The sequence below is a fragment of the Ahaetulla prasina genome, chromosome 5, assembly GCF_028640845.1.
Source record: "Ahaetulla prasina isolate Xishuangbanna chromosome 5, ASM2864084v1, whole genome shotgun sequence".
Classification (NCBI taxonomy): Eukaryota; Metazoa; Chordata; class Lepidosauria; order Squamata; family Colubridae; genus Ahaetulla; species Ahaetulla prasina.
The window spans coordinates 2,498,223-2,510,608 of NC_080543.1; the positions used below are offsets into that span (position 1 = coordinate 2,498,223).

A 12,386-nucleotide genomic window follows, 5' to 3' on the forward strand; every position below is an offset into this window, starting at 1 on the left:
CTCTCTCTCTCTCTCTCGTGGCCACAGGGTGGATGTGGTAAAATACCACAATCCGGGATGTTTTTCATTTTCCCGATGTAACCAACAATTCTGGGATCCCATCCAAGCCTTGGATCAGACCTGGCCTTCTCCTCCATCCATGCGAAATAAAGACCCAGCCATTGTACAGGCAGTCCTCGACTTATGACGGGTTGCTTAGTGACCGTTCGAAGGGACAACGCACCTCCCCAAAGGTACAGATAGCCCTTCACTTACGACCACAATTCCAGCCCAACATTTCCACTGCTGAGAGAGAGAGAGAGAGAGAGACGGTTGTTAAGTGAGTTTTGCTCCATTTTGTGACCTTCCTTGCCACTTGTTAAGTGAACCGAGTTAGCCACACGGTTGTTAAGAGAATCTGATATCCCCATTTTACTGCGCTTGTCAGAAGGTCGCAACAGGGGCCGGTTTAGCTCACGCTGGTAAAGCCTGTTATTAAGAACACAGTAGCCTGCAATTACTGCAGGTTCGAGCCCGGCCCAAGGTTGACTCAGCCTTCCATCCTTTATAAGGTAGGTAAAATGAGGACCCAGATTGTTGGGGGGCAATAAGTTGACTTTGTAAAAATATACAAATAGAATGAGACTATTGCCTTATACACTGTAAGCCGCCCTGAGTCTTCAGAGAAGGGCGGGGTATAAATGTAAACAACAAAAAAAAACAAAACGGGATCACGTGACCCCTGGCAATCGTCATAAATGTGAGTTAGTTCCTAAGTGTCTGAATTTCGATACCTTTGAAGTCAAAGGCACCCAGGAAGAATCCCTCCCTGTTTTGACTGTGAGAGGCAAGCTGGCCCTGTGTGGTCTCTCCAAACCGAGTACTTGGATGGGGGACCAACAGGTGATCTCCAGATTGTCGGGAAAGTCTTCTCCAGGCCTTGGCAGGGTGACACCCGGGCACCCATCTTCCAGCTGCTGAATGAAGACAAAATGACCCAATTTGAGGAGCTGTCCTTTTGAGGAGGGTCAAAATGGATTTTCAAGTTGCATGTCCCAATGAGCAGCTGCTAACAAGCCAGGCCAGGAAAGCCTCTGGACCCTTGAGTCTGATTCGAACACAGCACACCTTGAGCCAAGATTTGCTTTCTCCCAGCACTGCTGTGCATTTCCCAACAGAACGGCCTCGCCCTTGAATAGAATAGAATAGAATAGAATAGAATTTATTGGCCAAGTGTGATTGGACACACAAGGAATTTGTCTTGGTGCAGATGCTCTCAGTGTACATAAATGAAAAGATACGTTCATCAAGGTACAACATTTACAACACAATTGATGATCAATATATCAATATAAATCATAAGGATTGCCAGCAACAAGTTACAGTCATACAGTCATAAGTGGAAAGAGATTGGTGATGGGAACGATGAGAAGATTAATAGTAGTGCAAATTCAGTAAATAGTCTGACAGTGTTGAGGGAATTATTTGTTTAGCAGAGTGATGGCCTTCGGGAAAAAACTGTTCTTGTGTCTAGTTGTTCTGGTGTGCAGTGCTCTATAGCGTCGTTTTGAGGGTAGGAGTTGAAACAGTTTATGTCCAGGATGCGAGGGATCTGCAAATATTTTCACGGCCCTCTTCTTGATTCGTGCAGTATACAGGTCCTCAATGGAAGGCAAGTTGGTAGCAATTATTTTTTCTGCAGTTCTAATTATCCTCTGAAGTCTGTGTTTTTCTTGTTGGGTTGCAGAACCGAACCAGACAGTTATAGAGGTGCAAATGACAGACTCAATAATTCCTCTGTAGAATTGGATCAGCAGCTCCTTGGGCAGTTTGAGCTTACTGAGTTGGCGCAGAAAGAACATTCTTTGTTGTCCTTTTTTAATGATGTTTTTGATGTTAGCTGTCCATTTGAGATCTTGCGATATGGTAGAACCCAGAAATTTGAAGGTTTCTACTGTTGATACTGTGTTGTCAAGTATTGTGAGAGGTGGAAGTATGGAGGGGTTTTTCCTAAAGTCTACCACCATTTCTACGGTTTTGAGTGTGTTCAGTTCCAGATTGTTTTGGTTGCACCACAAGGCTAGTCGTTCGACCTCTCGTCTATATGCGGATTCGTCATTGTCTCGAATGAGACCAATCACTGTTGTGTCATCTGCGAACTTCAGTAGCTTAACAGATGGATCATTGGAGATGCAGTCATTGGTATACAGAGAGAAGAGAAGAGGGGAGAGCACACAGCCTTGGGGGGCCCCTGTGCTAATTGTACAGGTATTTGATGTGATCTTGCTTAGCTTCACCTGCTGCTTCCTGTTTGTTAGGAAGCTTGTGATCCACTTACAAGCCTGTTCCGGTACCTGTAGCTGGTTTAGCTTAGTTAGAAGAATGTCTGGAATGATGGTATTGAATGCTGAACTAAAGTCTACAAAAAGGACCCTTGCATAGGTCTTTGGAGACTCAAGATGTTGTAGGATGTAGTGCAGAGCCATATTAACAGCATCATCTGTTGATCTATTTGCTCGGTATGCAAATTGCAAGGGGTCTAAGAGCGGATTCGTGATGGTTTTCAGGTAGGAAAGCACTAGCCTTTCAAAGGTTTTCATGACTACAGATGTTAGAGCAACTGGTCTGTAGTCATTCAGTTCCTTGATGGTGGGCTTCTTCGGCACTGGGATGATGGTAGAGCGTTTGAAGCAAGAAGGAACATAGCACATCTCTAGTGATTTATTGAAAATATGGGTGAAGATGGGGGCCAATTGGTCAGCACAGACTTTTAAGCAAGAAGGAGTTATCTTGTCTGGGCCTGGAGCTTTTCCTGGCTTTTGATATTTCCCATCGGTAAAATGGGTTGATAGAAGGACAGCATCTAATGCCGTTTCCTTTGCAGCCAAGGGAGAATTCCAGCAGGACTCCTTTATTTGAGCCATCCATGTTGGTTTGCCTCAAACAACCCAAATTCCAGAATCACAGATTGCACGCAAGGCGGCACGACTCAGCTTTGTGAGAATGCAGCCGGAGTAAGGCGAAGGTGGAGAAAAGTGAAGTCTTACACTTGGGGAAAAAACAAAACCAAAGTCCACATATAAATTGGGGGAAACCAGGCTTAATATCAGTCACTGGGAGAGGGATCCTGGAGTCCTAGTGGACAATCATCTAAATATGAGCCAGCCGTGTGCAGCCAAAAAAGCCAAGGCAATCCTAAATCCTAAACTTATGCTCATATATATGCTTATATATTATACAGATATTTTCATGCTAATGCTTATATATACTGTTATGACAAAAATAAATAAATAAAAATAAATAAATTGCATTAACAGAGGGATACAATCAAGATCAAGAGAGGTACTAACACCACTCTGTAAAGCCCTAGCAAGACCACACCTAGAGTACTGACTCCAGTTTTGGTCACCACACTATAAAAAAGATGTTTAGAAAAAGCGCAGAGAAGAGCAACCAGGATGATGAGGGGACTGGAGGCTAAAACATACGACGTTGCAGGAACTGGACATGGCTAGTCTAGGGAAGAGAAGGACCAGGGGAGACAGGATAGCATCTTCCAATATCTTCAGTGGCTGCCCCAAAGAAGAGGGAGTCAAGCTGTTTTCCAAAGCACCCAATGGCCAGACAAGGGATAATGGATGGAAAATGATCAAGGAGGGATTCAATCTAGAAATAAGGAGGAATTTTCTGATAGTGAGAACCATCAATCAATGGAACCGAAGTTGCCTTTGGAAGTTGTGGGGCTTCATCTCGGAAGGCTTTCAAGAAGAGACTGGGCTGCCATTGGTCAGAAATGGTGTACGGTCTCCTCCTTGGGCGGGGCGGGAGGGTTGAGCTAGATGACCTCCAAGGTCCCTCCCAACTCCGTTATTCGGAATCTCATTGAATTGGGAGACCATGCTGGTAGGGACGACGAAGCAACCAGTTTGTCTCCGTGAAAGGCGGAGAATTGCGAGACCTTGCTCGCGAGGGGAGAACGCCGCTCCCCTTCCCCGCCACTCCCTTCCCCAGGCTCGGCGAGTCGTGAGAACGCCGCCTCCCTCTCGCGTGCAGGCGCCCCCTCCCCTTCCAGAGGCCCGCGCTTGGCCATCAGGCAGGCGTCTCCACCCCCTCCCCTCCCCTCGCAAGCCTTCCCTCCTGTCGGACACGTGATGCAAGGGCGGCCGCCCGGCGTCGTGTGAACGCGTCTCCCCGCGGGTGCAGGAGAGGGGCTGCTTGCTTCTCTCGGGCGTGACGCGGCGGCTGGAGGAGGAGGAGAAGGAGAAAAAGGAGGTGGAGAAAAAAAGAAGAGGAGGAAAAGGAGGTGGAGAAAAAGGAGGAAGAGGAGAAAAAGGAGAAAAAGAAGGAGGAGGAGGAAAAAGAGGAGGAGGAAAAGGAGAAAAAGAAAGAGGAAAAGGAGGAGGAGGAAAAGAAGGTGGAGAAAACGAAGGAGGAGGAAAAAGAGGAGGAGGAAAAGGAGGAGGAGGAAAAGGAGGTGGAGAAAAAAAAGGAGGAGGAGAAAAAGGAAAAGGAGGAGGAGGCAGCGCAGTAGCATCAGCTGCAGCATTCAGCCTGTTCCGCGGACCGAGCAGCCCGGAGCCCCACAGGCGTCGGCAGGAGAGGGAAGGAAGGAAGGAAGGAAGGAAGGAAGGCAGGCAGGCAGGCGCCGGCAGAGACCCGGGCAGCTGCAGCCTCTCCGGGGGAAGCGACCGGCCGGCCGGCCCAGCACCAGCGCTCCGCAGCCGGGAAACGATCCGCGCAACCCCGACGGATCCTCGCCCGTCTCGTCCCGTTCCTGCAGCCGGGCTATTCCCCGTTTCTGCCCGGCGTCCGGCCCGGCCGAGGGGCCGCGACCATGGGCGACAAAGGCACCAGGTCAGCGGGCGCAGGGTTGGAGACCCAGCCGGGCTCCTGGGGGACGTGTTGGGGGAGGGGGGATTTGCAAGCCTCGGCGGGGCTGGACGCGTGTCGGGCCGTTCTGACGACCTCTGGGCCGGAGGGGGAGGTTGCCTTCTGCTGACGACCCCTTTTCTGGGCCGTCCGGGATTTTTGTGGGAGGGGAGGAGGAGGGGAGGTCTTATATCTGGTGGGTCTGATGGAATTGGAGGGGGGGTTGGGGTTTGATGCGTAACGTGGGAAGGGGCCGTGCGGATAGATGCGGGTTTGAGAGGCGTCGAAGGCTTTTGCGGGCGTGGGAATTTCCGCAGTCTGGTTGAGAAGACGGGACAGCGCCGGTGCTGAAAAGAGAAGAGAAAAAGGAGGACGAGGAGGGGAGGAGGAGGGGAGGAGGACCCCCGTTTAGAGACTCCAAACACCCCCCCCCCCGTTTAGGGAGAGGAAACTCCCCCCCCCCCCCATAGTGGCATCTAACCTGGAATTCCTTTGTGCCAACGCTTCAAAGAGTATATTCAGGTTAGCCAATTCTGCCCAAAACGGGAAGGCATTTCTGATTTCCCACCACCTAGCTAAAAAAAAAAAATTAAAATTGGGAGGGGGAGATACTCATTGTCCCCCCCGCCCCCAATTCTATCCTTCTGTGCTGTATGGTGTGGGGTTTTTGTGAAGCACCTTTCCTTCCTTGCGAAATGGAGCCTCCACCTTCAGAGGCACTTTACCAGATGCTGAGGACTAGCAACGCTGAATAGCAGAGGCAAAATCTTTCCTGCAAAATTGGGAGGTGGGGAGACTGGGTTGCTAGATCCCATCTCCCTTCCCCATCGAGACTGGTAGGGGATGCTGGGGACTGTAGTTCCGTACGGGCGATGGCCCACAAAGCCATGTGGACCCTGGCTCCTTTTGCGGGTGTTTGCTGGTGGTGATATCTTTATCTTTATATCTTTATTAAAATGGGCTCTATCCTGCTCTTTCCTACAACGACATGGCGAGGTAGGCCAGGCTGTGGCAGGGACCAAATGTCTCCTGTCATAATCCACCACATTGCTTTTACAGGTTGCCGTTAACCCAATTTAACCAAGATTGATGGTTAATCTGATGTGTTTAACTCGGGGCCTGGATTCCTGCAATTCCATAAATCTGATTTGATATTAGGCTGCTGCAGTGTTTCTCAACTTCGGCTGTTTTAAGATGGGTGGACTTCAACTCCCAGAATTCTCCAGCTAGGGGAATTCTGGGAATTGAAATCCACCCATCTTAAAACAGTCATCATCATAATAATAATAATATTTTAATTTGTATACTGCCCTTCTCCCGAAGGACTCAGGGCGGTGAACAGCCATATAAAAACAACAATCAAAACACACAATACAAATAAAACAATAGTTAAAAAACTTATTAAATTTGGCCCAAATTTAAAAGACATTTAAAAACCCAAAAAACTAATTAAGAATTAAAACCATGAGTGACAAACATTGGGCTAATGTGTTGTAGTAATAATCTCTGTGAGATTATTGAGAGGATGGCGAGAAACCACACCTGATGTATGAAAAATAATGCTAATTGATAATAATAATAATAATAATTTAATTTTTATACCGCCCTTCTCCCGAAGGACTCAGGGCGGTGAACAGGCAGATAAAATAATACAATATATTACAATAAAACACTATTTAAAAAACTTATTCAATATGATCTAGGAAATCAGGAAAATCCCCAAATAACCAAGCCAGGTTCCTAGTCCTCATTGTCTTATAACATAATCGGGACCAATTCTTGCATTTTGGCTTCTTTTAAAAAAAAAAAAAACAAGACACACAGAATTAACAGCTTGCAAGGTGAGAGTATGCTAGGTCTGGGATTGCAGCCTCTTAGAATCGCCAAAGAGATCCCGGAGGTCATCTAGTCTAGTCCCCTGGTTGTGTAAAAACTATAAGGGCACCCATAATCGGGGGGGGGGAGGGAGGGGGGAAGGTGTTGTTGTTGTGCGAATGATGCAAACGGGTGTTGTTTTGTCCGAAGCAGCGGATCCTGTGTTCAAAACATGCTCAGAGGTTCAGAGCGTGTGCAAATATCTGCGGGAGAGATTTCCTTGAGAAATAAGAGAAGACTTTACGCGTGGAAGGATCTGATTTTTGGCCCCAGGGAGGTTTTTGGAAGAGGTCGAATTCTTTTGGGAAAGAGTCTCTAGAAAAAAGGGTTGTGCTGGAGTTGTCGTTGTGTAGCAAGGTTAAATTATGGGACGTCCCCCCAAGGTAAGTGTTGGGTCTTCAGATCCTCACCCTGACCCGCCTGGGATGTTAGAAGGCAGAGGCCTGGTTCTCCCTGTGGAGGAAAGGGGGCTGTGTGGTGCTTGATCTGGATGGAGAGTTGAGAATCCGTCAACAACACCACAATAAAGGTGCTTAAACGATGGGTGTGCTAAGTGGGTCCAGGAGGATTTCCCTCCATCCTTCCTCTCCGTTTCTCCTACCTTCCTTCCTTCCCTTCTTTCCTTTCGTTCCTTCTCCCTTTCCTTCCTTCCTTCCCTCCTCCTTCTGTTCCTTCTTTATTTCCTCCTCTCCATTTATGCTTCCTTTCCTCCCTTCTTTCTTTCCTTCCTTGCCTCCCCCCTTTCTCCTTCCTTCCTTCTCTCTCTCACTTTTCCTCCTCCATTTATGCTTCCTTTCCTCCCTTCTTTCTTTCCTTCCTTGCCTCCCCCCTTTCTCCTTCCTTCCTTCTCTCTCTCACTTTTCCCTCCCTCCCTCCTCCCTCCCTCTCTGTTTCCTTCCTTCCTTCTTTTCTTTCTTTCTCCATTTTTTTGTCTCTCTTTCATCTTCTTTTTCTCATCTGTGTATCCATCTACCTTTTCACCCGTCAATCCACCTATTTATCTATCCTCTTATTTCTTTCTCTCATCCCTTCCTTCCTTCCCCCCCTCCTTCCCTCCCTCCCTCCTTGTTTCCTTCCTTCCTTCTTTTCTCTTTCTCTCAATTTCTTTCTTTTGTCTCTCTTTCATCTTCCTTGTTCTCTTTCTCATCTGTGCATCTGTCTGCCAGTTCACCCATCTATCCACCTATATATCTATCCCCTTATTTCTTTCTCTCATCCCTCCTTCCCTCCCTCCCTTCCTTCCAACCAAGGCTGAGAAAAACCATCTAAGGCAGGAGGGGGGGCTCGGAGTCTCCTGCAAACCGCCCCCCCCCCTTTAAACCCTGCTTGCACCCAAAGGGGAGCCAAAGGCTAGCCAGACGGGCTGGCCAGAAGAGCCCCTCCTGCTTTTCTCCCTGGTCGGAGGCCGGCTGGAGGGGGCCAAGAAAGGCGCCTCTCACCTCTTCCCCCCCCCCCCCGCTCATCCCCCATTGTCTTTGGCTTCCTGAGCCACCGTGATGTTCCTCCTCCTCCTCCTCCTCCTCATCCTCATTATCCTTTTCTGAGCATCCATTTCACGTTCTGGAATTTGGCCTCTTTTTTGTTTCCTTCTGTCTGATCTGGGTCCAAGAGACATTTATCTCAAGGAGCATCCCATGCAAAGCAGGCGAGACCCAGGGGTAGGTTGTGAAGGGAGGGAGGGAGGAAGGAAAGAAGGAAGGAAGAAGAGGAAGGAAGGAAGGAAGGTGGAGAAAGGTAAAAAGGGAGAAAGAAAAAATTGGGAAGGAGGGAGGGAGGGAGGGAGGGAGGGAAGGAAGGAAGGAAGGAAGGAAGGAAGGAAGGAAGGAAGGAAGGAAGGAAGGAAGGAAGGGAGAAAGAAAAATTGGGAATGGAGGAGGGAGGGAGGGAGGGAGGAAGGAAGGAAGGAAGGAAGGAAGGAAGGAAGGAAGGAAGGAAGGAAGGAAGGAAGGTGGAGAAAGGTACAAAGAGAGAAAGAAAAATTGGGAATGAGGGAGGGAGGGAGGGAAGGAAGGAAGAAAGGAAGGAAGGAAGGAAGGAAGGAAGGAAGGAAGGAAGGAAGGAAGGCATGCGGCTAAGAAGAATTTGTGGGGCTTTTTAAATAGTTTTTTAAATAAGGGTTTTTTAAGGGGTGGGAGGGTTTCGACGGGTGGGGGGGAGGACCCGTCGGGGAGGGATCCAGCCCCTGTGCTAGTTCGCGACATTACGCCATCTTGTCTGAAGGCAGGGGGGGAGGACGTTCCAGGTTTAGAGGGCTGTTCGATCTGTACGGTAAGTGGGAGAGGCAGATATGGCGGGGGGGAGGGGCCGTATCGAGTTATGGGGGCACGTGCTCGAAGTTTGAGAGCGATCACGTGCTCCGGCCCCTCAGTCCCTACCCGTTCCCCGGGTGGCCATGATCCTCAGAGCTTGGACCTTCGGCTGATGCTATGTAATGCCCGGTCCGTGGTTAATAAGGCTCCCCTGATTTGTGACCTTATTCAGGGGAGGTCCGCGGACCTCATGGGCATTACGGAGACCTGGTTGGGCCCTGAGGGGGTCCCCTTGTTGAGATGTGCCTCCAGGCTTCCGAGCATTTCATCAGCCGAGAGTCCAAGGTAGGTGGGGGTGGCGGTTGTTATTAAGGAAGATCTAGAGCCGAGGGAGACCACTGTTCCTCAGATTGCTGGCTGCGAATCCCTCTGTGTGCGCTGGGGCTATAGGAATCAGTTGGGCTTGGTGATCGCGTACCTGGCTCCTTGCTGCGTGACCACAGCCCTGCCCGAGCTGTTGGAGGTACTGGCTGCCGTGGCGGTTGAGACCCCCAAACTTATAGTTATGGGGGATTCCACCTTCCCACCGGCTGGCCTGCCACCAACGGCAGCCCGGGAGTTCCAGGCTTCCATGACGGCCTTGGACCTGATTCGAGTAAATGATGGCCCTACGCACACAGGGGGAGGCATGCTAGATATGATTTTTATCTCTGGACAGTGGTTAAATGATCTGGTATTAGATGATTTAGTAACAGAACCAATGTCATGGTCGGATCATTTTCTCCTTCGCCTAGACTTCCGAACCGCTATTCACCACCGCAGGGAGACGGAACCTATACGGTGGTTCCGCCCCAGGCGCCTGATGGACCCTGAGAGGTTCCAGACGGAGCTTGGGCCATTCCTGAGGATCTGGCCCACGGCACGACTGAGGAACTGGTCGTGGCCTGGGAGCAGGCGCGGCGGGGCCCGGCACCGTCTCGCGCCTTTGCGGCCTCTGCCCCGGCGTAGATCCCGTCCGGCCCCTTGGTTCTCCGAGGGGCTGAGGGAGATGAAACGCCGGAGAAGACGCCTAGAGAGCACCTGGAGGTCCAGTCGCTCCGGCTGATCGGACACTAGTTAGGACCTATACTAGGACCTACCTAGTGGCAATGAGGAAGCGAGGCGCCCACGCCTCTACCCTCATTGCGTCGGCAGATAACGCCCGGCCGCCCTGTTTGGTCACCCGCTCTCTCCTACATCAGGAGGTGCGGATGACCCTTGCAGGGACGAGCCGAGGAGTTTAGTGGTTATCTATACGATAAAATCGCTCAGCTGAGGGACGGTCTGGACCGAATTTGGGATGATCCAAGCGAGGGAGAGGAGGCACGTCTTGTTGAGCACATTTGGGATGAGTTTGACCCTGTGGCTCCCGAGGACGTGGACAGGTTGTTGGGGAGGCTTCACGGCACGACATGTTTACTGGACCCGTGCCCTTCCTGGCTGGTACTGGCCACTCAGGCGGTGACACGAGGCTGGCTCAGAGGATTATCAACGCTTCTTTGTTGGATGGGGTTTTCCTGCCGCCTTGAAAGAGGCGGTGGTGAGACCTCCTTAAGAAGCCCTCTTTGGACCCAGCTATTTTGGCTAATTATCGTCCAGTCTCCAACCTTCGCTTTGTTGCGAAGGTTGTAGAGAGTGCCGTGGCGCGACAGCTGCCCCAACACCTGGATGAAGATGTCTATCTAGACCCGTTCCAGTCCGGCTTCCGACCCGGATACAGCACGGAGACAGCTTTGGTCGCATTGGTGGATGATCTCTGGAGGGCCAGGGACAAGGGATATTCCTCTGCCCTGGTCCTATTAGACCTCTCAGCGGCGTTCGATACCATCGATCATGGTATCCTGCTGCGCGGTTGGAGGATTGGGAGTGGGAGGCACCGTATATCGGTGGTTCTCCTCCTATCTCTCCGACCGGTCGCAGACGGTGTTGACGGGGGCAGAGGTCGACCGCGAGGGGCCTCACTTGTGGGGTCCCTCAGGGGTCGATTCTCTCGCCCCTGCTGTTCAACATCTACATGAAGCCGCTGGGTGAGATCATCAGTGGTTTCGGGGTGAGATACCAGCAGTACGCTGATGACACTCAGCTGTACCTTTCCACCTCGGACCACCCCAATGAAGCTGTTGAAGTGCTGTCCCGGTGTTTGGAGGCTGTACGGGTCTGGATGGGGAGAAACAGGCTCAAGCTTAATCCCTCCAAGACGGAGTGGCTGTGGATGCCGGCACCCCGATTCAGTCAGCTGCAGCCGCGGCTGGCTGTTGGTGGCGAGTTACTGGCCCCAAAGGATAGGGTGCGCAACTTGGGTGTCCTTCTGGATGATCGGCTGTCGTTTGAAGATCATTTGACGGCCGTCTCCAGGAGGGCCTTCCACCAGGTTCGCCTGGTCCGGCAGTTGCGCCCCTTCCTTGATCGGGATGCCTTATGCACGGTCACTCATGCGCTCGTTACCTCTCGCTTGGATTACTGTAATGCTCTCTACATGGGGCTCCCCTGAAGTGCGCCGGAGGCTTCAGTTAGTCAGAATGCAGCTGCGCTGGTGATAGAGGAGCTACACGTAGCTCCCATGTAACACCGCTCCTGCGCAGACTGCACTGGCTGCCTGTGGCCTTCCGGGTGCACTTTAAGGTGTTGGTTACGACCTTTAAAGCGCTCCATGGCTTAGGACCTGGGTACTTACGGGACCGCCTGCTGTTACCATACGCCTCCCACCGACCCGTACGCTCCCACAGAGAGGGACTTCTCAGGGTGCCGTCCGCCAAACAATGTCGGCTGGCGGCCCCCAGGGGAAGGGCCTTCTCTGTGGGGGCTCCCACACTCTGGAACGAGCTTCCCCCGGGCTTACGCCAAATTCCTGACCTTCGGACATTTCGTCGCGAACTCAAGACTCACCTTTTTATCCGCGCGGGGCTGGCTTAAATTGGGATTTTAAATTTTAAATTTATTAATTTTAAATGGGGTTTTAGTAGAGTAAATTTTAATCATTGGGCTAATTTAAATAAGTTTTTTAAATGGGATTTTAAATTTGTATATTGTATTGCTGGTTTTTATTATGCCTGTACACCGCCCTGAGTCCTTCGGGAGAAGGGCGGTATAAAAATTAAATAAAATAAAATAAATAAATAAAATAATAAGGAAGGAAGGAAGGCAGATGGAGAAAGGTACAAAGAGAGAAAGGGAGAAAGAAAAATTGGGAATGAAGGAGGGAGGGAAGGAAGGAAGGAAGGAAGGGAGATGGAGAAAGGTACAAAGGAAGAAAGAAAAAACTGGGAAAGAAGGAAGGAAGGAAGGGAGAAAGGTACAAAGGAAGAAAGAAAAAATTGGGAAGGAGAGAGGGAGGGAGGGAAGGAAGAAAGGAAGGAAGGAAGACTGGAAAGAATC

The 12,386-nt window shown here is 50.4% G+C and overlaps 1 protein-coding gene across 4 annotated transcripts in view; it reads left to right on the plus strand.

The window, feature by feature from the left end:
• The first annotated feature begins 4,096 nt into the window (after positions 1-4,096).
• Positions 4,097-12,386, plus strand: part of ARRB1 (arrestin beta 1) — a 94,477-nt gene continuing 86,187 nt past the window's right edge. The window contains exon 1 of one of the 4 annotated variants that reach the window (XM_058185528.1): positions 4,097-4,833. In XM_058185528.1, the coding sequence (XP_058041511.1) occupies positions 4,814-4,833 (20 nt within the window). In that variant the 5' untranslated portion in view covers positions 4,097-4,813. The remainder of the gene's footprint in view (positions 4,834-12,386) is intronic. The other 3 variants (XM_058185526.1, XM_058185527.1, XM_058185531.1) reach the window with 3 other exon arrangements.